The sequence below is a fragment of the Stegodyphus dumicola genome, chromosome 3 (genome assembly GCF_044657685.1).
Source record: "Stegodyphus dumicola isolate Sdum_Otavi_A_Nest chromosome 3, ASM4465768v1".
NCBI classification, from domain to species: domain Eukaryota; kingdom Metazoa; phylum Arthropoda; class Arachnida; order Araneae; family Eresidae; genus Stegodyphus; species Stegodyphus dumicola.
This window is the reverse complement of record NC_140770.1, coordinates 85646698-85673081: the sequence shown is the minus strand read 5'-3', so window position 1 is coordinate 85673081 and position 26384 is coordinate 85646698. Positions and strand designations below refer to the sequence as shown.

At 33.4% G+C, this 26384-nt stretch overlaps 1 protein-coding gene across 2 annotated transcripts in view; it reads right to left on the bottom strand.

The window, feature by feature from the left end:
• Positions 1-26384, bottom strand: part of LOC118199800 (metabotropic glutamate receptor 6-like) — a 391939-nt gene that overhangs the window by 251385 nt on the left and 114170 nt on the right. For both annotated transcript variants that reach the window (XM_085813044.1, XM_085813045.1), the window contains exon 2: positions 2860-3014. In XM_085813044.1, coding sequence (XP_085669170.1) covers positions 2860-3014 — 155 coding nt within the window. The remainder of the gene's footprint in view (positions 1-2859; positions 3015-26384) is intronic.

The window sequence follows — 26384 nt, the reverse complement described above, 5'->3', positions numbered from 1 at the left end:
TGCAATTCTCTATCTTGGCAAACGCAAATAGATGGGATTCTCAAAGCCTGCTGTCTCGCCCTTTCTTTGAAAGCAGATGCTGCGGATATCTGTCAAACTCTCTCCGAAAGCTGAGGGCTAGATTTCGATCTACCCGGCGTGCTGAAACTGCGTTTTGGAGAGAAGTACCAAGGATGCTAAAAGCGGTCTCATCTCGTATCTTCAGACTGCCGAATTCAAACATGAGAAATCCTGTCCCAGCAGTGCTTCATCGATGGCATCCGGGATCCTGAAGTAGAGAAAGCTCTGGAATGGGGTATGTGAATTACCTAAGCTATTTAGTATAAAATTCGATGCAGCCCAGTAAGCAACAGCTACTCATGTCCAGGAGCCAGCGAATCGAGTGACTGCTCGTCTAGACGATTTAACGAGGCTATTCAACAGCTGAAAGGGGAATATAAATGGGAACACACAGATCCTAAAATGCTGGAATTGCTACATGAAGGAACTGCAGAACACCCCAAGGCACGAAAGTTAAGACCGGACCCAGCCAGAAAGAAGGAAACTAATTAGTTGTCATCTCGCGGGGCAGCGATTTCCATATATTGAGAAGTCCCATTTTAAAGTATTTCAGAATTTTGCTATGAGTAGTGGCTGTAATAGACTTTTTATGATGGGAAATGTAAATGGAGTTTCTTGCAATAGGACCATCGATATACGAGCCAATGTTACCATCATAGGAAAATATTTGGCCGAACATTCGGAAGGTAAACTCGTTTGGAAGCCACCCTATTCTACTATCCAGAATCTGTTCAGTGATAAAATCGACATGCAAGCAAAATTAAACGTTAACATCACGTTTCGAAACCCTGCCTACCATCACGGGGCATATCTAATAGATATTATAGGTCCTTCCAAATTGAGATTGGACTTTCTGAAGAAATACAATTTTTCCTTGGACTTTAAAAAAATGAACTGCTTTCTGCCTCTGAGGACACAACCCTGTTTAGAATTATAGATGAAGGACTTAAATCCTTCCACCAAATCATAGCTCAGAGTAATGTCACAGTACCAGCTAGAACAGAATTTTTACTTCCTGGATCCATTGCTCAAAACAGAAATTTTCTGTACGACATAATGGAGTATCCTCAGAACGGTGCAAGCCGAAAGAAGTAGCCTTAGCATTCGTTATCCTATCGAGGACCGTCAACCCGATGAGAATATCCAACGTGTGACAAAGCGAACTTTATTAGGAAAGGCGAAGGGCTTGCAGCATGTACTAAACTGACCTGCGTTAAACGAAAAAGTAGTCCTGCAGAGTATGTGTTTTCAGAAAGCCTAAAATTGGAGTTATTGGACAAGTATTGTGGAGACTAATTTTGTCACCAAACTTGGCGACCATCTGGTGACATTTTCTTCCAGTCCATGTACCGTACAACTGGTGTTGTAATGGATCCCTATGCGTTACTGCAATCATATCTGGCCTTTATTTTTAACTTTAACTGTATATGACTTCTAGTAATTTCGAGAAACTGAGGTTCTAGAGATTCCTCAACGGCCGGAGTAAGACTATGTGAGCTCGGAGAGAGCATCAGTTCTCAATTGTTAGTTCAAAGCTGACTTCGGAGTATTGAGATATCCCTGAGAGCTTCGTCTTTTAGATGCTCTTTGCATTGTGTTCAACGTTCTTAGTCTTTAAAGTATAACTACTAATTGTGCTCTGTGGTGCTGAGAACAGTTGTACGAGTGTTTCCATGGAAAGTTCAAAAACTGTAAAATGCCTTTTTGGGTAAAATAAGTTTTATCAAGCTGTCATAAGTTCTATGTGCATCCAATCCATTACGAAACCGCACGCACGCAGCATTATGTACTCGCCATTCGAACTCTAATTCAATTATTCATATGTCATTGTTAATGTATTTCATGGATTGTAAATTATCCATGGGCACTTATGAACGCTTTCAAATCGTACTTCATTTCGACACTGATTTTAATTTAGGATCTTTTAGTGCACGTGAGAGTACTGAATTATGAATTTTTTTTATTATATTTAGAATCTCCAGCTTGCTGAGCGACCTATTTTTAAGATCTCAAGATTATCCCCATCGTTTGATATTATTGGAATCACCCGAAAATTGCTCTTCTTACAGTCAATTCTCATTACAAGCTTGTTTATAGATATAAGAAAAGAGAATCACCCCTTAAGAAAGCCCTACAAGATACTTACTTTAACTAAATATATCTATAGTTCTTTTATATTTTTTATGCTATATAAAGTCGTTTGTATAAGTTAGAAAGCAGCATTTTATCATAAAAAGTCCGTGGGATTAATTCCATGTACTGTAAATTCGCTTAATCCCCTGAAATTCTTAGCGTCGAAGAAATCTTTAAAGCTTCAGTTTGTAAATTTCCAATTACGTTGAGCTTCAAGGTATTATGCTGAATTCTTGTAAAGTTCCCTATCTATGGAAATAGGCATAATAGTTTCTCTATTCTATTCTTATTTTTCCTTGCAATTTATCAATTCTCCTCTCTGTTAGATTTAGAAATGTTTTTACTAAACGTCATTCAGTTCAATTACAGATGCTGTATGCCTATTGTTCAATTCTAGATGCTGTATACCCACTGCAAACTTTGCCGAATCAAATAATGAATAATACTACATTTGTATTTCACGATGACATAAAATGAAAGAGAAATTCTTAAAAGTGTTAAACTTGCAAACGGATTAAAGAAATTCAAGTTTGCATGCATCGCTTGCACATATTACTGCTACATTACATGAAACGGTATAATTTTGCCATATTTAAATAAAAACAGCTTATATCCGCAAATATCTTGAACATAAAATTCCAATCAGTAATTAAAATATATATTTACCTGAGGGATTTTAAAAAGACGAAGAAGATTGGCAACTTGGATAGATGTGACGGAAGAAGCAGCTCCCAAAACTCCCGTGATTCTTGTATGTTGTATACTTGGAGCTGATCCATCGGGACACCGGTATGTTCCATCATCAATATTGCTTATGGAGCCTGAAAAAAATCCTACGATTGTATAACCATATGGAAGGAATAATAAAACTTCTAATTAAGAGGAAAACTTTTGCGGAATTAAAAAATATTCTTTTAAATAGAAAAGATGAAAGGATGTCGAAGCGATCCGAAATGGAAAGAAACATGACAGTAGTAAAATTTCAAATAAATCTAATTGATATATTATTTTTAAATATCACATTTCACAAATGACTTTAAAAATTGATCCTGCTCTAAACATGCATGAAAAATTTTATTTTATTTCATTTTTATTTTTTTTCCATTTCTTCATAGAGTTCCTATTTTCATTTCATTTCAATCAAATGTACAATATTTAAATATTTGCTACTGTTTTCGATTATCCCACGTAATTCAAAATTTGGGAAGGTGGCTCCCTATTTTGGTTGAAGTTACGTGAAATTTCCCTGCCATCATGATAAAAGATAGAAAACGCATATTTAATTTGTTAATCTATAATTCACAATTTTCATGTTTGGAAACATTCAGCTTATAAGCTATTTTTTCCATTCTTTCCGGGTGTATTCGTGGTGTAATTGGAAGCATCGTCGACACGTTATCGGGAGATCGAATCCTGGAGAGTTCAATGCGGATTTCTTCAGCTTCCTGCCTCAATAAGTTTAATGAATCTACAAATTAGTAAATTTCGGTATTATTTTTGTGTGAGAATAGTAATTTCTCACACCACGCAGTTCGTCATTATCGCAACATTAATCGTAATCGCGGAACTGCACATGTGTATATAAGCACCGGTCAAACTGGTTTCTTTCCTTCTTCTCCCTTCCCTTCATTCTCTCGCTTGGCGGACGTCGTGGATGCACGAGTACGCGGGCTTGCGTGCCTGCATAGCTCGCTAATGGAGTCTCGTTGTGTCTGCATATTCGCACATGGTGTGCAGTCGTTGTTTTGCATAAAAAGAAGCAGAGCTAAGAGATTGCAATTTTTAGAGGAAAATGCTTAATTTGAAAGAATATGTCCTGCTGCCGTAAATAACGTTCTAAGACATCTCAAACAGATTATCAATACATGTTCCACTGAGGAAAGTGCATTGTCAGCGGTGTGTCTCCACGTGGTGCTTTAAGTGTGTTAATGAAATGCTGAAAGTAAAAAAAAAGATCTTGCATGTGTATAAAAATATGGTGTGCACTGTGCGTAATTAATAGAAAGTGAATTCAACTGCATATTTGAACGATGTGAATAGATTGTGATTGGTCTACTGATAGACCCTTTTCAGCATTCGTCTGCTGTTACATTTTTAGGTTCTCACGTTTGGTGTTCTAAGTTAATATATTTTGTTATTTTTATGTGCTGTGTGATAGGTGTTATATATTTAATCCAGAGAATGTGTTTTTGATAAAATAAAAGTGAGATTAAGAAAAAGAAATTTGTCTCCGCAAATCTCATGCATGTGGGTTATTGGGTAAGTAAAATATTTAATAGTTCTTGATACTAGTAAAGATTGGACACATGTAAATTGATTAAGGATTACTAGATATATATATATTTAGATAGATTGTCAGATTACAACACCTCCTAGTAGTGTACTTCACTACATTTTGATAGGAAGTTTTGCATAATAGATATATCATATCCTTGCAACTGTCCTTTTCCAATGGACAACATAATGGTCAATCTGCATACTATAACTCTTCAACTTTCCGACTTCCGCTTTCAGAAAACGTGGAGGTAGAAACAGTAACAAAAAAGAACAGAAAACGTGGAGGTAAAGTGCTTAAAAAACCAAAATTTGCTAATTCATTTTCTTAAACTTAGATTCTTACTCTTATTTATATAATCTGACAGAGTAGACGTATAGGATCATATAACAGATTTTCACGTAAGCGTATAGGCGTCAATGCAAAAACCCTACAGTTTACCCATGCACATACTCACAGAGACATATATATATATATATATATACATATATATATGGTTGCTTTCAAAATATTAAAAAATTAAATCCTTAATTGCTTTTAAACCATCTTGAAATGTAAATTTTATGTAACGATATTTTTGTGCGATCGATCCTTTATCAAAGCCTTTAATATCGAGGATTCTACCCTCCCTTTTCCCCGAAAATAAGACCCGCTCTTATATTGAGTTTTGCCGCAAAAGACACGCTAGGCCTATTTTCGCCTGCACGATAATTAACATTTGTTCGTATTCAAGAAACTCATTTTTTCCGGTTCAAGAAATACCTTTATTCAGGTTCAAGAAACATTCAAAAATGAAAAAAAAAATATTCTAATACAGCCATGTCGTCGTCTTCTGGAACATCCTTATAAAACTCCAAATAACGAATTCCGGCCTGAATTTTTTGCAACTTCATTTCCTCTAAGAACATTAGCTCTAGCCTCTCATTTTGAGCAATAGAGCTGTTCTTTAATAAGCTTTTCTTGTCAGTGTTAGCCGTCTCATAGAATTACTGACAGCACAGCTGCCCGTTATTTCATCCCATGCACTCTTCACCCAAGTAACAATTTCTGGTAGCTTCACAAAGTTTTTCATTATTTTCCATCATTCTATTTTCCAATGTAGTCACTGATTTCAGTACACAAATGACTTGTTTATTAGAATATCAAGTGTTAAGATATATGCAATCATTCCGGCGATAAACATTATTTTGTCTTTTTTTTTTTTTTTTTTTTTCTGCAAGGAAATTCTTCATGGTTACCGCGCGTGCATTGGCAGAATCTCACACTGGCATACGTCTAGGGTCAACTCGCAGGAAAAAAGTAGAAATAAATCAACCGACTTTAGTATTTCTATTTGGCGTGCATGAAGCGTTCTTAGTCTGAAGAGTACAAAAACCCGAAATGCGTTCGATTTCCTCTTTTTTGCCTTTAGAGATGATTAGAGGGGAAAAGACAAGTTCTTTCTATACAGGCGAATTGCCAAAGCACATGTAATAGATGCAATTTCGTAATCATTGGAGGAAATGTGTATAGTAGATGAACATTTCTGAATCCTGATAGTTTGAGATCCTTGACCCATAAAAATTGAAGTTTCATCCATTGCAATCATATTCGAGAACTCGACTTAGAGAAATCCATGCCAGCAACAAAACACTTAAATGCAAGCGCACATTTACTCATATCAGTATCTCCCAATTTGAAAAATGTTGTCGATTTTCGTAGAGACAGTTCCCATCGCTGAAGGAAGCACAGTGACCCAGTGTGTTTCAGTGTGCCAGTGTTGTGATGCTTTGAATTTGTCTGCTGTTATATCTAGTTGCGGTGACATTTCAAGTGAAAAAGCTTCAACATCAGCCCTGGGAAGAACCAAGTACATTGCTGTATTGTTAGCAATCCATTTCACAGATAGTTCAAATTCAGGAAATAATGTTTGCCAACTTGATCCTACTTACTCTTCTTGGCTTTTCTCTCGTCTCAGTTGCTGTATTTTGATCGCGCTTTCAGGCCATTCTTAATTCAACTTCTTCCCTTTGCAGCCAAGCTGTAAGATTTTTATCCTGCAGTCTTTGACAATTCCTCTCTTGTAATGAACGGTTTAGCTCTTTCTTTTTGCACTCATTTTATCTGACTTAAAAATGTATTGTCTTTTAAATTTATTACTAAATCAAGTGCTAAATGCCCGTTGCTAAAACGACGTATTAAGACTGAAGATTCTAGTTTGTCAGAACCACGTTCATTTGCTTTAGATGTGCTTATGTGGTGCACCTGCACTTTGTAATTCGGAAATAAAGCGCCCGTCTGGCTGACGATCTTAACCAGTGCTTATCTATGTTGTAAAACATTTTTATAGCCTCGAAATTTCACAATAAATTAGTAATAGTATAGAGCAAATTGATTCTTCTTACCTTGTATCCAGCGCAGCATCAAGCGATATGATAGCTAATTAACTAGCAATCCAAAAAAGAGGTTGTAGACGGAAATTGTAACCGAAACACATTTTTATTAATGCATGAAAAGATTAAGATTCGTTAGTATCAGAAATACATATCGAAAAGGGAGTTATAGAATAGAAAGTGTCATATCACTGTCCTTTCCTGAAGGAGTAAGAAAAGTAAGAGTAAAGAATAAACGAGTTACACAATTAGCTCCTTTGCAGGGTTTCCAGTTTACATTCTTTATCGCGCTATTGGCGACAGTCCATCACTATTTGAATACCAAGAATCTAGGGTTTACTTATAAGGATTAAGGTTTTTGTTAGGAGTACACTGAGAAATTATGCTAGGGCTTATTTTTTGATTAGGTACTGGTTTCGAGGAAACACAGTGGAAAACGCATGGAAATTAAAACAACAACAAATGCAGATTCATGATTGTGGTTTTGCACCTTTTTAAAATATTACTTTTTCAGATATTTTTTTGTTCATTCTAGAAATATATTTTCTTTCCTCCTATGTTTTTTATACCCAACCATTTTGTTTATTGCAGTCTTTTTAATGCCTTCAAGAACCTCTGAAAAATAGCTGCTACTTAGTATACTTTTTTAAATTCACTCTATTGTATATTCTATTAATACATTCGAATCTCTTGCTCAAGAGGCATTCGGAAAAAAAAATTTTAATTAACAAAATCAACACGATACAGTAGATTTTAAAAGCCGGAGCTTGTTCATGAAATGAATGAGAGTCGATTAATTTTTTTTTTTCATTCTTCGGTTTCTCAAAAAACAAGATAAAACTTTTTTCCAGTTGAAACAGCTCGAAATAATTACGATAATTCTAAATTTTTTATAAAACCCAAAGACTGCGAGAATATATTTCTACACGGTGTTCAAAACCGACTAGCAAATTTTTTATAAATATTGATGTAGATATGTATCCCTGTCAAAAAATGTTTTAAAATTATATATTGTGTGAGAACAATTTGAACACTTTAAGAGAGAGTGTTGTGAAATTAAAATCCTAATTTTTACATACACCGACAATTATGTGAAGCAATCTTAATACTCGAAATATTAAATAAACATACGTATTCTCATTTGCGAACAAATGTTTTAGACACATCAACTTTCCTGATATATCTTTCTTCATTATATGATAATTCAATGCAAAGCTTAAAGAGTTTCAACCGAATTTAGATCGTAACAATAAAATAAAAGCAATTCGGTTTGATAAGCAATAAATCCATACTTGGTAAAGTATTAGAAGTTGCTCTTAAATTTGTAACTCATAAACATACTAATCCTGTACATCTCTGCGAATTTCAGTTATGAAATATTTTGTATTTATGTTCTATATTTAGCTAACAACTGGATGCTTCGTTCGGAGGTAATCATGTTCCCTGCAGTTTTTGTTTTGCTAATAAAGAAATAATTTTGTTGCCTTTGTTGCCAACCCGAAACAAATGTTCCAATTTATAGCGCCTACATAACGTTACATAAGGTGCTTGCTAATTTTTATGAGTACTTAATACTTTTGAAGGCTAAAATAATAGTTTTAAAGTGCTCTAAACAATCCCCGAAATCCTGAAAATGTTAAAATGTTATTAAAAATTTTTAAAAATCTGCATTTAAAATTTACTTATAATTTTGCAAAATGTATACTGAAAAAAAATGGGGTCGTTTTCCGATTGAACGAATCTACATAATCACATAATTCTAAGTATTTAGCAATAGCCAGCATTTTAGTTACTTCATTTATATAGTTTGAAATTTTAGCAGCACACAGTGCAGAAAATATTTTTGCCTTTCGAAAACTGCATCTATGTCATATAAAGTTAATTACAAGATTTCTACTGAATAAGTAATTTAGGTTTTGAGTTTTCATCTTTTTTATAAACAAAGTTTACTACATCAAACTTAAAGACTGTTCAAGCGAACGTCTTGAACGTTTCTATACGTTCAAAATTTACCTCATCAGACTTAAGACTGTATCTTCAAACTTAAAGACTACTCAATGTAACATACTTTGCATTCAATTTTTACTTTAATTTGTATCTCTAGAATCGGCTCTGGGACTTCACAACTGCTTTTACACCGTTCTCCCTTTTATCACAGAATTTATACGTTTATAAATATGCACATTTCTATACTACTTAGTGAATACAAATACAGAGCCATTTTGATTGATTGCACTGGGGATGCATGAGCCTTCGTTTAACCTATGCGCAACTTAGCTTCTGGTGATTTCATTTGTTCTGTAACAGTTTTCAATGCACGTTTTTTTATTGCAGTTTGAGTCTACTAATTTGAGCTGGATAAATTCTTCTAAAATCAAGAAAAGGCAATTTCCTATTCGATAATGCCTGCTACGTTTATGTGCACGATACAAAAAAAAAAAAATCCGTTTCGTGATAAGATTTCCAGCTTCATACTTACTTAGAGGCATTCATTTTATGCAAATTAATGATTATTACGAGTCAGTAAGTTCCGAAATCTGTAATGAAAAGTGATTCAAAAATACGTTTTTACATTTCTTATTTTCTTTAACATTGTCACAATAATGCGTACCTCTCACGTTACAGATGAAATAAAAGAAATTTATGAAGAATAACAGAAGCGTGCAAATTTTTTTTTTTTTTTTTACTTTCGTAATTGATTCCTACGTATGTTATCCGGAAGTGACGTTAATTTTTTCCATCACGTCAGCGTTTTTCGGCTTTTATAAATTCAGCTGTAAGTTAAAAGATAATAAATTATAATGAAAAATAAAAGATACATTTTAAAATCTTATACTTTTGCACTTTTTCGACTGTATAACAGTTTTGAAACTTACGATTTGCGAAAACTCGTCACTTGATGATAAGGCCATTTTCGGAAGAATCAATTATCAAAATTTAAAAAACGCAGCCATCGCAGGTTTGTGTAATTGAAACTATATTTAAAATTATACACTTTTAAATTGAGCCACATCACAAGTTTTAAAATTTCAGCCCTAGTTTTAAAATTTATTTGATTTATATCATAGTGAATTACCAAAACTAAATATTCATATTACAGTAAATTTCTTTTGTGTTTCCTTCTTCAGTAGCAGCGAAAATTCCTGAAACTCACAGAAATGTAGATTTATTATGTAGATATTTATAAAAAATTATAATCTGCTTTTTTAAAATTTATCAGCTTCATTAAAATTTTTCATGAGTATAACGTCTAAACGGTTACTTGTTTTATAAAATGTTTGCAAATATTTTAAATCCTCACATTGTATTTGCTGTAAATTATCACCTTTTACCGTCTTTATTTTTACAATAAAATATCATACTCTTATCGTGGAAGTGGAAGGCGGATATTGATTGAACTAATAAAATTTAACTTTATGTAATTAAATATTTGTTTACGGAGAATTTTTATTTATTAAAGTAAGAGAGGTCTGCTAGGTATGTAAAATAAATGTAGTTTTTTTAGTCCAAAGGGATTTCAGTCCCGAAGGACTATTGCTTTCGTTTTGGCATTTTGCGTCGGACTCATAAACGTCGGTTCACTTTTCAAACTGTTGCCACAAAATGTTAGAGTCCTGCATTATATTTGAAGAAATTAAATAATGAAAAATCTGCATAAATGATTGTCTATTTCTCGCATTGTGATAAAACAATGGTACATAGAGCCATCGAGTTTTGAATGACGAAATCCTATTGCGAATATGGGCATCTGAAATCCCAAATTTGGAATTTGTTTTATTATAGATTTTATATTTTGTAAAACTTTAACGAATTTTTGATTTGCAAACTCAATGCTTTAAAAGCGAGAAATGGCAACGTTATATAGAAAAAAAAAACTTTTATCTCCAGCTCGCGAGACTGTGTATATCGGAAATTCTAAAGATATGCTTAATTTAACATTATTTTGCGATATTGCTCTTGAAATGAATTTTATGGTTTAAGTGCAAAGAACATGATATTTAATAAATAAAGGTAACACTCAAAACGTTAAAAAAACGCCCATTTGGACGTAATTTAAAATCTAAAAAAAATTCAGATTTTTTTTTTTTTTTTTTTTTAATTTATTTATTTATTTTTTTCCGTCATGTGAAATTGCAGTTCTTGTGTTCAATTTCTTCGGATTAAAAATACAATTGCTTGACTTGCTCACTTTTTCTAGGAGTAAAATCCTGTACTTGACCGAGAATCACGTTTAAAGTCTGAAATAATTATATTGTTTTCTTAACACATTGTGCAATGTAAAACACATGCAACATTTATCAGCATCGTAAAACGTGCAATGAAATAATAAAAATGTATGTTTTCATAATATATGACTAATTTCTTAAAATGCATTACGTTTTTTTGTTTTTTTCACAACTTTTCAGATATAAAATAATAAGGCATGATGCTTCAAAATAAATCTGATTATACCGCCGAAGCAGGCTTATTAAAAAACTGAAATGACTGTTTTTTGCATAATCTCTTATTTCAAGCTTAGGCTAGTTTTTATTTAAAAAAGGAAAAAATGACGATTCAGTTTCGAATCCTGTAGTTTATACAAATGTAAACCATTTCTAAAATCCTCAAAATATCCATTTAAGAATGTAGTTGTTTTTCATCTAAATAAAAGAATTCTCTACATTTTTATTTACAAAACTACAGGCAATTTTTTTATTACAGGCCATTTCTAAATTTTTAAGCTGTTGAGCAAAAAGAATGCAAGCTTGATTTCGAATGAAAATTTAATAATTCGCTTATACCTTTGCCACTGTAGTTTGACACCATAAATACTCACATGTAAGAAAGAGAAAAGAAAAATGAATTTAACAAAATCCTTCTTAGAGATTAAGAACTCGTTCATTATAACACGTGATTCAAGTGCTTAATTGACGGTGTATATGCTTCAAAGTACAGCACAATGCTTTAAGATTAAAATATTGCTTTGAAATTAAATGATATTTTTAAAAGAAAAGATAATGTTTGCACATTTAATGCAGTTTTAATTTTTAGACAGCGATAATAGAAGACGACGCAGATTTATGTTCTTATTAATCTTCATTAAAATAAATAGAGTAAATTATAACAGATATAGATTTCTTATCACTTCTGATAAGGCATTTCTTTTCTACAACTAGAATACTAAAATATACTAAATACTAAAATTTCTCAAAACAACGTATGAGGAATCGTCGTATCCTTCATATAAGAATAATGATATTAAGGATACGAATTACGTTATGCTAACGTATTTATTGAATTAAACTTTGAAGTTAAGAATACAAGATAAACTGAAGAATACACACATTTTTCAAAAATGCTTCTCTATCTATTAAGACGATATAAATGAAATTTAATAGTTACGAAAATATAATTCAAAACTTCGGTATTTTGAGATTTCTTTTCTCAATAATATTTGAGGAATATAAATTGAACTTAATTTATCTTAAAACAAAGGCTTAATTTCTAAAATCTGCTCTTCTTGGGGAAAGATTAATAGTACAATTATAATTTTACATTTCATTGCGATTTTCTTTTAATATGCTTTCTATTTTAGCTGCTTAAATCGAACTTGTAACATATTTTTATGTTTTTCATTTCTATTTTATAAATTTTGGATTGCTCTCTCTCTCTCTCTGTATATATACTATATATATATATATATTTATACAATTCCATGGATGTACATATTACGGATGAAAAAATATATATATATATGTAAAATATTTAAAAAAAAATACGATGGCTTTGCTTTTCGCGAACACGCAACCTTTAATAATTAACTTTCTGCAATTCAGGATCTTCTCCTTAGACCAGTACCTTCTAGAATTTGCTAGTCTTTTACGTAACCGCTACTATAAATAACGAATGTGCGCCATTTTGCGTCACAAGCTTTTCTCTCTCTGTGCCTTTAGGGTCTACGCTACTGCGCTTGCTTTCTTTGTTAGAATACGTTCTGACGCATTAAAGTTTAAATACTCTTATTTAGTAACGAATAAATGATCTACAGTGATAATTGAGTTAAAGCTATGGAATAAAGGTGTACCATTAAAAGCTAAATCAACTTGCCTCTTCATTTGGATTAGCCTTACCACTCTGCAAAAACCCTGCCTGAAATTTGATGCCGAAATATCACATATGTATATATATGTCATACAAATATATACATACAAATATATACATATATATTTGTAAATGAGTATTGTATGCATGAATATATTTGTATATTATGTATGTATGAATATATTTGTATATTATATATGTATGAATATATTTGTACATTATGTATGTATGAATATATTTGTATATTATGTATGTAAATATATTTGTACATTATGTATGTATGTAAATATATTTGTACATTATGTATGTATGAATATATTTGTATATTATGTATGTATGAATATATTTGTATATTATGTATGTATGAATATATTTGTACATTATGTATGTATGAATATACTTATATGCGTATATGTATGTATGAATGTATGAATGTATGCATGTATGAAGTTTGACTCAAACATACAAACATCGAATCACCCTCAGCAAAACAGTGTATAAACGAAAAATATGCCGTCATTTGGGCTTATAGCTACTAAAGCAAAGATAGCGTACATCAAAATTAGTCAAATAATGAATCTGCAAACTAGATAAAAACTAGATAATACCTTATCTGAGAATTATACGATACCAAAAGTTAATTGCTATCTAGAAATCTAGCATTTTGTTCTTTTATGTTAATTAAGTACTGTACTAAATCTTTTGAAAATTAGACCCGGACTGCTGTTTGCGAAATATCGTTCAGAAAATCCTTCGTTCGTTAGGAATCTAGGAAAATTGGTAATTTATAACTAGAAACTCAAGGGTGGGTTTTACCAAGTAAATAAACGGTATCGATTTCCAAATATTGTCCTTGGCTAATTCCGCAACGGCTGATTTGGAGACTTATGATTTAATTTTCCCTTTCATGAGCCAGAAATCTACCACAGTGTTCTGGGCGTTCCAAAACAGCTTACAGAGAAAATAATTAAGGGGCAAATAATGAACACTGTGATAAATTACATAAATCGAAACCGAAGTAAGAAATCATTGCCACAAGTATAGGTGACATTTGTCTCCATAAAACATAAAGCAAACAAAAAAAAGCAAATGAGTTATACGGTTTTAGTACAATGCACAAGAAAATAAAAACAGTTATTATTTATCACAGCACATTTCGACGTGTATGACTGAAAATCGAAGGCTTCTAATAATGACGGATTTTCATCAAAATATTGATAAGAAATTTAAAAGATTTAATAGCAGTCATTCTTATACTAGCAATCCCTATATATCTAGCTTTAAGAGATCAAATTTTTGTTTTACAATATCGTACAACTTGACATATACAAAACCGTAAGGAAAATGAGTTATCTCACAAAGAAGTTTCAAAATTAGCTGATAAATAAGATAAACTATGTAGCATCATCATGTTTACCAAACGAAATTAACAATATCTTGTTTTCGCCTTCCGTTTCAAATTCTGATAAAGAACAATTGCAAGAACCATTACCTGAAAATATGTTTTCCTCCCTTTTCAGTTTCATGATACTTTAACAATTTTGCACGATAAATTACTTAGCCTAAAGGTCACAGTTCAGATCGTTTCTTAAATACACTTCTTCCTATAAAATACGCGAACTTTATTTTTACTTAGTTTCGGAAAACAAATGTACGGTGGAAATTTCTACTGACGTCATGTATATTATAGATAATTATTTTCACATATTTTCGCTCCAAAATTACAAAGATCCCTTACATTCTATTCTATTTGTGTGAATAAAAACGTATTCATCACACGCACACTTAGTATCCGGTCTGGCAAGTGTTCCTTTCCTGTTTGCAACGTTTCTTTAATATTCTCGTCATCATCAAAACATCTTCGCTGTCAAGATTCTTCTTTTAATTTTTGTAATAGACATATTTTCCATCTTCACATATAACAGCGTTACTAAAACATATCTAGGAATTTGGACAAGGTTTATATAAAATTCAGGAAATGTTGAAGAGCCACCTTTTTCTAGCCATTCTGCTACAGACAAGGTATCTGCATTTTCAAGTTTCTTTGACAGACCTGAGTGACGAAAACAAACTCCGATGGTTGTTATTATAAAAAGGAATTAATACATTTTTCGCTCAAGTATTATGTGAAATCTACATGTTTGCCCTACTTCTCCAAACAAGTTTAAACCACATGCTTTCTTTAATAATTCTTCGTGTTTCTGATCACGTCTTAGCCCAAAGATTGTAGAATCGAAGTCGTATTCGAGGTAGGAAAACAATCTAAAAATCGAGTGCAGGTTTTCGATACCTGTGTGTGCAGTGCAGCTGACAGTTAACAGCAAGATCTTTTGCCTTTTTAGCTAAAAGATATTTATCAAGCGTTTATTACCGTATATACCCGCGTATAAGTCGATACCGCGTATAAGTCGACCCCCCACTTCGACATAAAAAATTCGTAGAAAATAAGAAACCCGCGTATAAGTCGACCCCCCACTTCCGAAATCGATCGAAAAACTTCGAAAAAATATTTTTAAGTACTACATTTATTCAAAATCATCTGAGAAAAAAAAGTAAATATACGATAAAAATACCTTGGTAAATAAACAAAATCAAAATCCTTCAACGTCCGATTCATGGTCAGATTCGCCAAACATTTCATAGAACTGTTCTGTCGTCATTGGATCGTCATCATACACATTTTCAGTCTCGAACTCTGTATTGTTACAATCACTACTAGAGCCTTCGTCGTTATTTTCACTTTCAAAAACAGCATCATCTTCCGTGCCGTCTTGTTCGTTGCTAATACAACATTTTTTAAATGATTTTATAATCATTTCAGAGGGTATTTCATTCCAAGCATTGTTAACCCACTGAGCAATTAATGTAATATCGGGCTTTTTAATGTTGCCTCCCTTTGTAAATGTTGGTCGACCGGAACTAATCCTCTCTGCCCAATATTTTCTAACATTTACTTTGAAGGGCTTATTGAGACAGACATCTAGGGGTTGAAGGACGGATGTCAATCCTCCCGGGATTACGGCCACAGTCGTTTTTAGGTGTTTTGTCACTTCTTCAGAAAAGTGTCCACGAAAAGAATCGTATGCTAAAAGAGAAGGTTTTTTGAAAGCTGCTCCCAGTCTTTTATCCCACACATTTTTAAGTCAATCGACTGTTTCGTCAGCATCCATCCATCCCTTTTCATGGGCGCGAACCTTTGATTTAATCGAAACTTACTCTAGTTAAAGTATGAAACTCTGTGATTAGTTCGTCACATAATTTAAGTCATGAAATTACTTCAAGTAAGTGACTTATTTGATAAGTCGTCCAATTTGAGTGCGGGAAGAAAACAACTGCATTATATTGTAACGTTGCGCGCTTCCAACCTGCACGCAACAATAGTGGTGACTGCTAAGAACTGGAAAATAGACCAAAGTCTTAAAAAGGGTTTAAATCCCTTTTTTATTTAACTTTAGAAATTACAAATGCGTGCAATTGACGCTCACAAACTACGCCGACCGGCGGTAAAATAAAAATAAGTAACTAAGAATAGTAACAAGTGACTAACTACGATGCTCTCTAAACGTAACTAACCTCACCGCGTTCTAAAATACAGCTGATAGTTCAGCAAACTTCTGAATATTACGTTGAAAGATTAACAAATCATTGTGGTTAGGGGAAGTGTTGCAATACTAAAACACGAATATTCCCGTTTGACACCACACATGGTGGAGAGCCAGGGTAAAGTTAAATTCATGTTTGAATACTTGAATGAATGTGAATTAAGCAATAACTAAGGAAAATAAATCGTTCAAAAACAAAAACTTATTCAGTGTCAAGAAAGTGTAAATTATAATGTATTTAGAAAGATACTGATACTTATTCCTTCCAGATGCTGGAAGGAAGAGAACAGATTGATTGCTGAAGGTCCAGGAAAAGTTGCTGAAAGAAGAGAGAATTAAATAAGTATATACAGAAATTTATTATACCTTTTGTGACATAACAGATTTTTTTTTATGTAAACGAGGCTCTTAAAATTTAGTTCAGAATTGTAGAAACTTTTCAACAGGTTGTTTGTAGGACCTGCTTCCAAGTTTTCCAAATTCTGGCAGCGGCAAATGTAGGGTTTATATTTATTTTAACTAACATTTATTTTAAGTTTAAACTATCTTTCCTGTCAAGCCTTACTTTCCCCTGGAATTGCCAATGCCAGAGTATGTAAATTTTAGTAGTACGCGCAAGGATTCAAATTGTCAGCGGAAGTATCTGAGTTACTATCTGAGTAAAATATCTGAGTTAAATAGAAAGGAAACGAGTTCGAAGGTGTGCTTTCTTGCTTAACGAGCGTGGAGGTGGCTAGTTAGAAATCGAAGAACCACGCGTTTCGGCCTGTGTGCTTGCCTCGGCAGTTGTTAATCTTTCAACGTAATATTCAGAAGTTTGCTGAACTATCAGCGGTATTTTAGAACGCGGTGATGTTAGTTACGTTTAGAGAGCATCGTAGTTAGTCACTTGTTACTATTCTTTTCTTAGTTTCTTATTTTTATTTTACTGCCGGGTCGGCGTAGTTTGTGAGCGTCAAGAGCACGCATTTGTAATTTCTAAAGTTGAATAAAAAGGGATTTAAACCCTTCTCAAGACTTTGGTCTCCTTTCCAGTTCTCAGCAGTCACCACTATTGTTGCGTGCAGGTTGGAAGCGCGCAACTTTACAATATAAAGAAGTTTTTGAACTTCCGATTCTTTTAATTTTTTATGGCCCCTCGTATAAGTCGATCCTCCACTTTGAAGTCTTTTTTTGGTCCAAAATATCTCGACTTATACGCGGGTATATACGGTATATTCTTCTTCAAGCAGTTCCACAGTCAACTATGCTTTGCGATTATCTTTATAGCAAACAGGAAGAATTTTTGCATCTTCTAACTCTTTCGGATCGGTAGAGGCCAAAATCTGTTTTATCAAACATCTAAAACGCCTGCATATACTAGTTTTTCTTGGAATGGATTTTTTTTTGTCCATGCCTAATAGAATGCTACATAGTTAGCAATAACCTACTTAATTAAGCGATTACTTGGGTATATTTGCGCGGTTCCACCCAGTATGTGCAGTAGCCCCTTAGGACATGATTGGAGCATCAATAGCTAAACGATGACGATAACAAAGGAGAGATAATGTGCATTCAGATGAAGAGGCACTTTAAATCGCTTCGAAAGAATGATTGGCATGTCATTAACAACTCCCAAAACAAATTAGCCGTGCACTAATGTGATGTAAAAATCATCAGGTATAAAATGAACGTAGGCGCTCGGGCGACCTGCAGAAATCTGAATGCCCGGGAATTTCGGGCTACGTTGCTGTAAAAGACTTAAAAACCTTCGCTTTTGAGATTTTGCATTCGCCAAACGTCTATGATAGCGCTTACAAGACGTTTTGACAATTTTCAATCATTGCATCGTTCGTCTTTAAATTGTAACGCTTGATTTCACATTATCTTCTGGAATAGCTCGGCATTATGAGCGCAGAAAAAGTACTTTTCTTTATTTTGAAGAGAGACATCATCTCAAACACATTGATATGAACCGGCATTAAATTTTGAAACACTTCCTCTTCTTGAAAACAGGTTCACTTATACCTATCAGCCAGTTATTTCAGTAATCGGCTTTTCGCAATTTTTTCCATGCACAGAGAACATCGAGTTCTAAATTCTCACGTAATATCAATTCTAGGTTTGGTTAAACTACATTCCCACCAGATATCAACGTTGATGCACCTATTTTGCATTTTTCGAACAATGTTAATTTTATCTTCAGTGCAGAACGCTTCACATTTACACCTCGCTATTAAGTTTTCACGCATAAAATTCTCATCAGTGAGAAATGTTAGAACAACAGCTGGTCATGGGATGAATGTTTGATGCGTAAAATTTGCATAAGTACAAAGTGAAGAATATGAGGTCAAAAATATCTGCTCGGAAAGCTCATCTCGAAACGTTCAAAGGAAGGGTAATTTCATTGCTAATCTGCCCTCTTTTATCTTCAGTTAGAATTTATTTTTCCAGGTATGTAGGGATATAAAGTAAGACTGCAGTAGCTCTTATAAAGACTATACTAAATATTTAAAAAGATGAAAAATGTAAAATTCCTTTTTAAAGAAAGCATAATCCGGAAAGCATCTAAAGTATTGCAACAAAAAGAAAACTGGATAATGATAAAAATTTCTGTTTCCTAAAACATGAATCATTTGCAAATAATCATACAAATAGGAATCTATTCACTCCTTTCTGTTTCCCTGAATAGTGGAATTTTGGAAGTTTTATCATAGCTGCAGCCTCGAACAGAGTTAGTGCCAGCTGTCAACTCGATGAAAGAACTTGAATGTAATCGGAAATCGCATTCATATTCTTTGACTTTCACGTTCTTTGTCACTTCATCCTATGATATGATCTACGATACGCTTGTTATGGACGTAGTTTTCCAAAAAATTAGCCCAAAAAATTTTCCAAAAAATTATCCCAAAAAATCCGCCTAACTACCATAAATCAATGTTTAGAGCGCAGGCAAAAGGAGGGTTTGGCTTATATGATTACAGCAAAGCGTCGAGGGCTATCTGCCTAAGGAAAGGAATGTCTTCGTGAAATACGTTCTAAGGAAAACTGGCTCGTACTCACGTTAAACATGGGGGAAACCACAAAAGCGCCCATGCAGGCGGCTCGTTCCTGGGATTCAAACCTCCAGCCAAACTATCAGTATTCAGCGACTTTACCGCTCGGCTGTTAGTTGGCCCCGAGAAAAGGAGGGAGTGAAAACAAAAAGACTGTCAATTACAGGTCTTAATATCCTAAACATGGATAATTTTAAGGGCTAGTAAATTTTCATTTAAACTTTACAGAAATAAAGGGAAACTTCATGAAACTAGAGAAAAGTAAAAGCAGTTTTTAGTAAATGGTTTCCATAAATTTCGCTAATTCAGTTTTCACATCTACAGCCTCCATTGTATGAAAACAGCAATGTCACTCAGTCAACACTAATGATAAGAATAACATCGAGTAAAATGACATCACATTTATAGGACACTAGACAGGATGAACGATTTATTTCGTTGCATGCAAGACATTATTATAAACAAAGTTCGCTATAGTGGAGTTTGACTGCATATCTTATTTCTATTCTGTTACTTTTATATTTTAAAGCTTTTCTTTAAATCCGAAAGCAGTCTTTTTATGGATCCTTCAGCTTTTATGCTTAATCACGTGTGATCAAAGAGTTGTGATAGCTAAAACTGGTACATTTCTTCATTCTTTAATTTTATTTTTATTATTTCATTTTTTAAGTGTGTTCAACTGGAACTGTGTGACTTAAAAAATTTTAACATAAACATTAAGTTTATACTATCTAGTCCATAAAAGAGAATTAAAAGAAGACGACTAACTTTTATCTCAAAGTAAGAAATATATTCTTTCAACCAGCATTGTAAAAACATATGCAATCACATCCTTCTTTCAAACATTTCCTGCCGATCTAACTGTATGATTGAGTTCAGTTAAAATTTTTTCTCTGAAATGCTTTGTACAAATCCCTCCTTTTTTATATTTGTCTATTGATACTTTTTTGAAAAACTGAATGAAATCCTTTTATTATGTTTTGAGACACGAAGAAAAACATCTTTGAGTGTCTCTTTTCTGTTCTGTTATATGGTGTAATATTTCAAGCTTGCTATGATTGCGTTAAATGTTGGAAGAGAAAATATGTGAAAAATCCGTAAAAATCATTTCAACATTACAAAAAAGTGCTATGTATCTGGATTTTTAACAGTTGCTGTAGAATTTTATATTAACAGGGCAAATGCATATGTTTTCATAACTTCATAAATTTTCAAATGTATAAATTAAAAAAATGGCTGTATAGAATGAAGTCGTAAATTGATTTCAAGATTTGATATCAATATACTAGTAAAGAAATTAATCGAAGTAAAGCCAAAGCAAAGGTATGTGGTTTTGTATGGCAGAGGGGGCAAAAGTGTTATCCAAAAACAAAAAAAGCATTGAATATATAACATAAAATTACATACTCATTTAACACATAACACCTCTTTTAAAGGTGTTGAAATTTTTCAATATTAGCTTATATATTTCTTTTAATTTTGAATATATAACTAGCATTTCTCTGCCTTTTGTCTGGCTAATTTAAGGACACAAATTCAATTGAGAAATCTTGGTAATTATAAAATTTTAAGGACTCCATTACTTTTAATAATAAAGGAAAGGAATCGTTTTCTTCTGTTAATAAACCATTTTTAAAACATATAATAAAGTTTTAAAAATCAGTCCAAAGTTACACAGTAAAGGTATAAACAGGATAGTTCACTTTTCTACTGAGTTAGATACTGCTAGTCATTTAATATGCAATAATCTAAAATTTTTACATGGTGCAATAGTATCTGACATGCATCAAACAATATTTAAAGGAATACCGAAATTTCTCGCGTATTCTCTCCCAACCAGCTTTTGAGAGCCAGTTTCCAAACAGTTTAAAAAATATTTCAATAATTTTATTCTTCCTCAGTGCCTTCAGAGAACGAACCCCTCTAATTTTTGAATGAATATCCCCACGCATGGATTGTTTTTGGCTAACTAATAAAAACCTTGCAAACTACCTGCGAACGTCAAGCCGAACCTTTCCCTTCTAACTGTATGTCAGCCAAATACAAGACCCGAGCACTCACAGGGAAGCCTACACGAACTGACATTCATTCTTTATTTTGCTCAGCTTCCTATTTACCTTCTCTAATAATTATTTATGGACGATTTGAGGTATCAGATAATAATAAGAGTAGCAGATAGAATAAGGAGTAGCTTAAGGAGTACCATATACAATAATAAGAACGGCCAACCTTCAAGTTTCACAGAACTACCGAAATGAAGATACCTTATCGGATATTGGAAAGCTCATATTACTGTCTATTCTTATTAGAATATAGTTTTCTTTAAGAAAATGATATTATTATCATTACTTCTAATTTATGGATGATTTCTTTTCATTTGTTATGGTTTTAATGTAATTGCGATTTTCAAAAATTAAAATAAAGGCATAATTTTTTGCCCTCTCGACTTTTGAACGATAAAATTACTCCTAGTAATAAAAGTGGTAAAAATACGCCATGAAATGCCATAGCACATTGTCAACATAAGATATGTCAGCAAACATTAACAAATTTGTCGGGCATTTTAGCCAAGAGTTTGGAAAAAGTAAGGCATGTCATAATATTTAAAACCATTAAATACTTATATCATATAAACTAGTTCAGCTGTCTTATAATAATACACTGACTACCAATAAGTATTTGGACACCTGTGATAGAAAAGAAAAACTAACTTTATTCAAAATCAATAGTTGGTAAAGCCTCCACGAGAGTTGTTAATAGTTGGTAAAGCTGTAATAATTACAGCGTGGACCTCCGGGGCATACTTTCCACAAGTCTTTGTATGACAGCTAGTGGTATTTTCTTCCATTCGGCTTGGAGAAGACATAGAAATTCCTTCACCGATTTTGCACGGATAGTGCACCTCTGAATTCGGCGATGCAACTCATCCCAGAGGTTCTCGATAGGATTCAGGTCTGGACTCTGGACAGGCCAGTCCATTCGATGAACTTCATTGGCACCATACCAAGCCTTGGTTAACGTCGAAACATGACAACTGGCATTGTCGTCCTGAAAGTAACAGGGGTCCACCCCGTAAAACTGCCACAACGTAGGAAGCACATTGTCATCCAAAATAGTGCAGTAGGCATCGAAGTTGAGCTTACCATGAATGGGGACCAAGGGTCCCAGCCCATACCAGGAGAAACACCCCCAGACCATAATTCCACCTCCGCCGAACTTGACTGTTGGCACAATGCATTCTGGCAGGAGACGTTCTCCAGGTAGACGCCAGACCCAGACCCTGCCATACGAACGGTAAAGGGTGAACCTTGATTCGTTACTCCAAAGAACCCGTTTCCACTGCTCTACGGTCCAATTTCGATGTGCTTTGCACCACATTAACCGAGCAGCGCGGTTAGACTTTGTGATTAAAGGCTTATGGGCAGCAACACGACCATGAAAACCAAGCAGATGTGCTTCCTTACGGATTATATTCTTTGAAACAATACTCCCGGATGCCTGTTGAAACTCCTCGCGGATGAGGGCTATCGGTTGGGTGCGGTTCTTCCCAATTTCTCTGGACAGCACTCGTCGGTCTCTATCTCCCAGTTTCTTTGGTCTGCCGACTCGGGGCACATTCCGACAATCACCTCTCACCTTCCACCTCTTAATCACATAAGCCCCTGTCGATTTTGGGTACTTCAAATCGCTAGATATGTCCCTTAAGGATCGGCCACATTTGTGATACCCGATAATTATACCTTTCTTGAAATCAGAGAGCTCCGAACTGCGAGGCATCTTGCATGCGACTAAAGACGATGCTGTTTCTTACACGATATATACCGGCGGAGTCCGTGACGTACCTTAGGACTGCAGATATCGTCATTTGCATAGGTGTCCAAATACTTATTGGTAGTCAGTGTATCAAAAAGGTAATGCTGATGATGGCGATGATGATAAAAATAATAATAATACATCCAAAACAGAGCTATTTATAAAATAATTAAATTGATTCTAAAATTTACACTTCACCACCAAGCAATCAGAAAACTGTCATGTTTTCGTGCATCTCCATTTTACATATTACTGGTATGAATTACTTATTTGCTGCTAAATTATATCAAATGTGTATATGTCAATTTTCGTCAAATTTAAATAAATCAAATCTAAACAGACGAGAGTTTCAAATCGATCCCAATAATGCATTTCATATATTGCAATAAACTAAAACTCGAGTGAAGCACGACACAGCACATTTATTCATCACTTTGCTGTAAAACGTAAATCAGTTTTATCCTGTTTCTTTTACTTATAATGCTACTCATACATTGCTAAGAGGCAGCTAGCTGCAGTCTGTTCAATTAAATCAATACTCTGCATTTATTGGATATGTTCGGGTCTCATCCCAAATAACATACACTATAATAAATTCGCTCGTTCGGTTCTTTATTAATTCTCATAATTAATTACAATCACTCATTAACTCATAGCTGTGACCAGGCCTCATACACGGTCGATGGTAATTCTCAAACTCATCTGATCATAACATTACAGATGCGCGTGCGCGAATTACATTACAGGTGCGCAGGCGCGAACATGCCGCCCCGCGTTGCAATGCGTAGCATTCAACTATTGTAATTAAGATATAGTATAAATAAATTTAAAAAAGTATTATAAATAATTTTGAATAAGTACTATTACATAAAATCATTATTATAGTTAGACATTTACCATATACACATCAACGTATAACTCAGCAATGCAATATAACATTTCAGTTACATAATGACATTTTATGTGAAGCACATTCAATACTACACAATAACGATAAAGACAATACTCATTTTTGTATTGGTAAGACACATAATTTGGAAATTGGTCGTTTGTATGTTCCAGTTTGAGTTTTTACATTGCACACACGAACCTTTCCATCTTTACGATAAAATACTTCTAGTATGCGACCAACTGCCCAATTACAAGGCAAATTATATTTAAGACCATGTCCACAACTTGTATATTGTTTTTAGAGCTTTGCCATTTAGATCGATTTTGTAAATGACTTAAATAATTGGAGTTTTTTCCAGACAATTGCTGCTAAAGGAAATTTATCTCCTTCGTCCTTTGACAGCTGTACAAGTGTTCTCATTGCTAAAAATGGTTCACTGACAGTTCCATAGGTAACGGTGGTTAGCTCAAAGTTTTTAAGTGGCTTATCAATGCCTTCTTTCCATAAAATCCTTTGCAACTTACAATGATTTGGATGGATAGATATAGCTCGATATATCTTTTGTATATATACAGTGACAGCAAAAATATATTTCCTGAATCTCAGCATAATTGAGAATAAATCATCTTGTACCACACCATCATTATAGTGTATAGAATTTAGAGAGTTTCTTTTGGTTGTCAAAGAAGAAAATACTACCCTCTCAAGGGAGTCGACGTACTTTTCTCCCCTATCTACTCCAATATGTGGAATGTAATATGATCCTTGTTTCTCCTCGCTTTCACTCACCTCAACCATATGTCCTAACTGTTGATATTCTTTTAAAAAATCTGAATATAATTTTAGCAAACATGTATATACGTAAAAAAGCAAGTTTAAAGTTAAAATAATTAAAAAATGTGCAAACATATAAAAGAATTTAATTTTCGAACTAATCTACAATATCATTTAAATTCAGATAGCATAAGCAAATCAAGTGCAAAACCAAACCATGAAAATAAATAAATTCACCAATTTAGCAAATTAAAATTAATCTAAAAATTTTTTTAAATGCATAAGTGAATGACTGTTGAGCAGGCAGGATAGACTTATCAAGGGGAAGTTGCCTCCAAAACTAACTCTTCAATCATTCAATTCGTGTTTCGTCATTCATGCAGGCAAGTAAAGAGTGAAGAATGTCCAAAAATAAATACCAATAAAGTGAGACTTTTAGAAATTAGCAATTAAAAATCAAAGTTCTGAAAGGAAAATACCAACTAAGTTTTTTGAGAAATAAGCAATGTAAAGTCAAGTACTCGTATTAAATTAAACTAAAAAAAAATTTAATTTAAAAAAAAATAATTTTTCAGAAAAATTAATTTAGAAACCAATGCATTTTAGAAATCATTGGTATTTTCCTTTTAGAACTTTAATTTTTAATTCCTAATTTCTAAAAGTCCCACTTTATTGGTATTTCTTTCTGGACATTCTTCACTCTTTACTTTTGGTTTTGACTTTTCTTGTATGTATCTTGTATGTATGACTGTATCTTGAAAAATAAGATCAGGATCATTCATTCGAATTTGACTCGTTTCAAAAGTTCATAAAAAACTCCCGCTCCCAACAGCATATCTACTCGTTCTGGAACATTAAATCGTTCATTTGCTAATTTTAAATTAGGAAGATCTTGCACTTAAATTTTAATTTTGCGCGAAGGAGTTAAATCAGCAGTTATTTTTGGAATTACTAAAAAGTCCAAATTCTTTAAAAAAGTTCCTTTTTTATTGCATATCGAAGCATTAATTTTATGCTTTATTGTCAAAGTAACATCATTTATTCCCGAAACCGAAATGTTTGTTTTTTCTTTCTCTAACTGCAAATGCTCAATAAAATTACATGCCAAACAGTTCGACATACTACCGTCGTCCAGCAGACACTTCACTCTGTGTTTTCTTACCTCGTTATCAATTAAAAAACATACGACGGCTGAAAGCAAAACTGTATTTTGTTTATTCGAATAATTGCTAATAAATGCCTTTTGAACGAACTTCTGCGAATTAACATTCAAGGTCGATCACTCAACTCGTTTAGTAATGCTGCAGTCAGATACATTTGTTTTGTTTTTATTTTGTTCCGATGAAG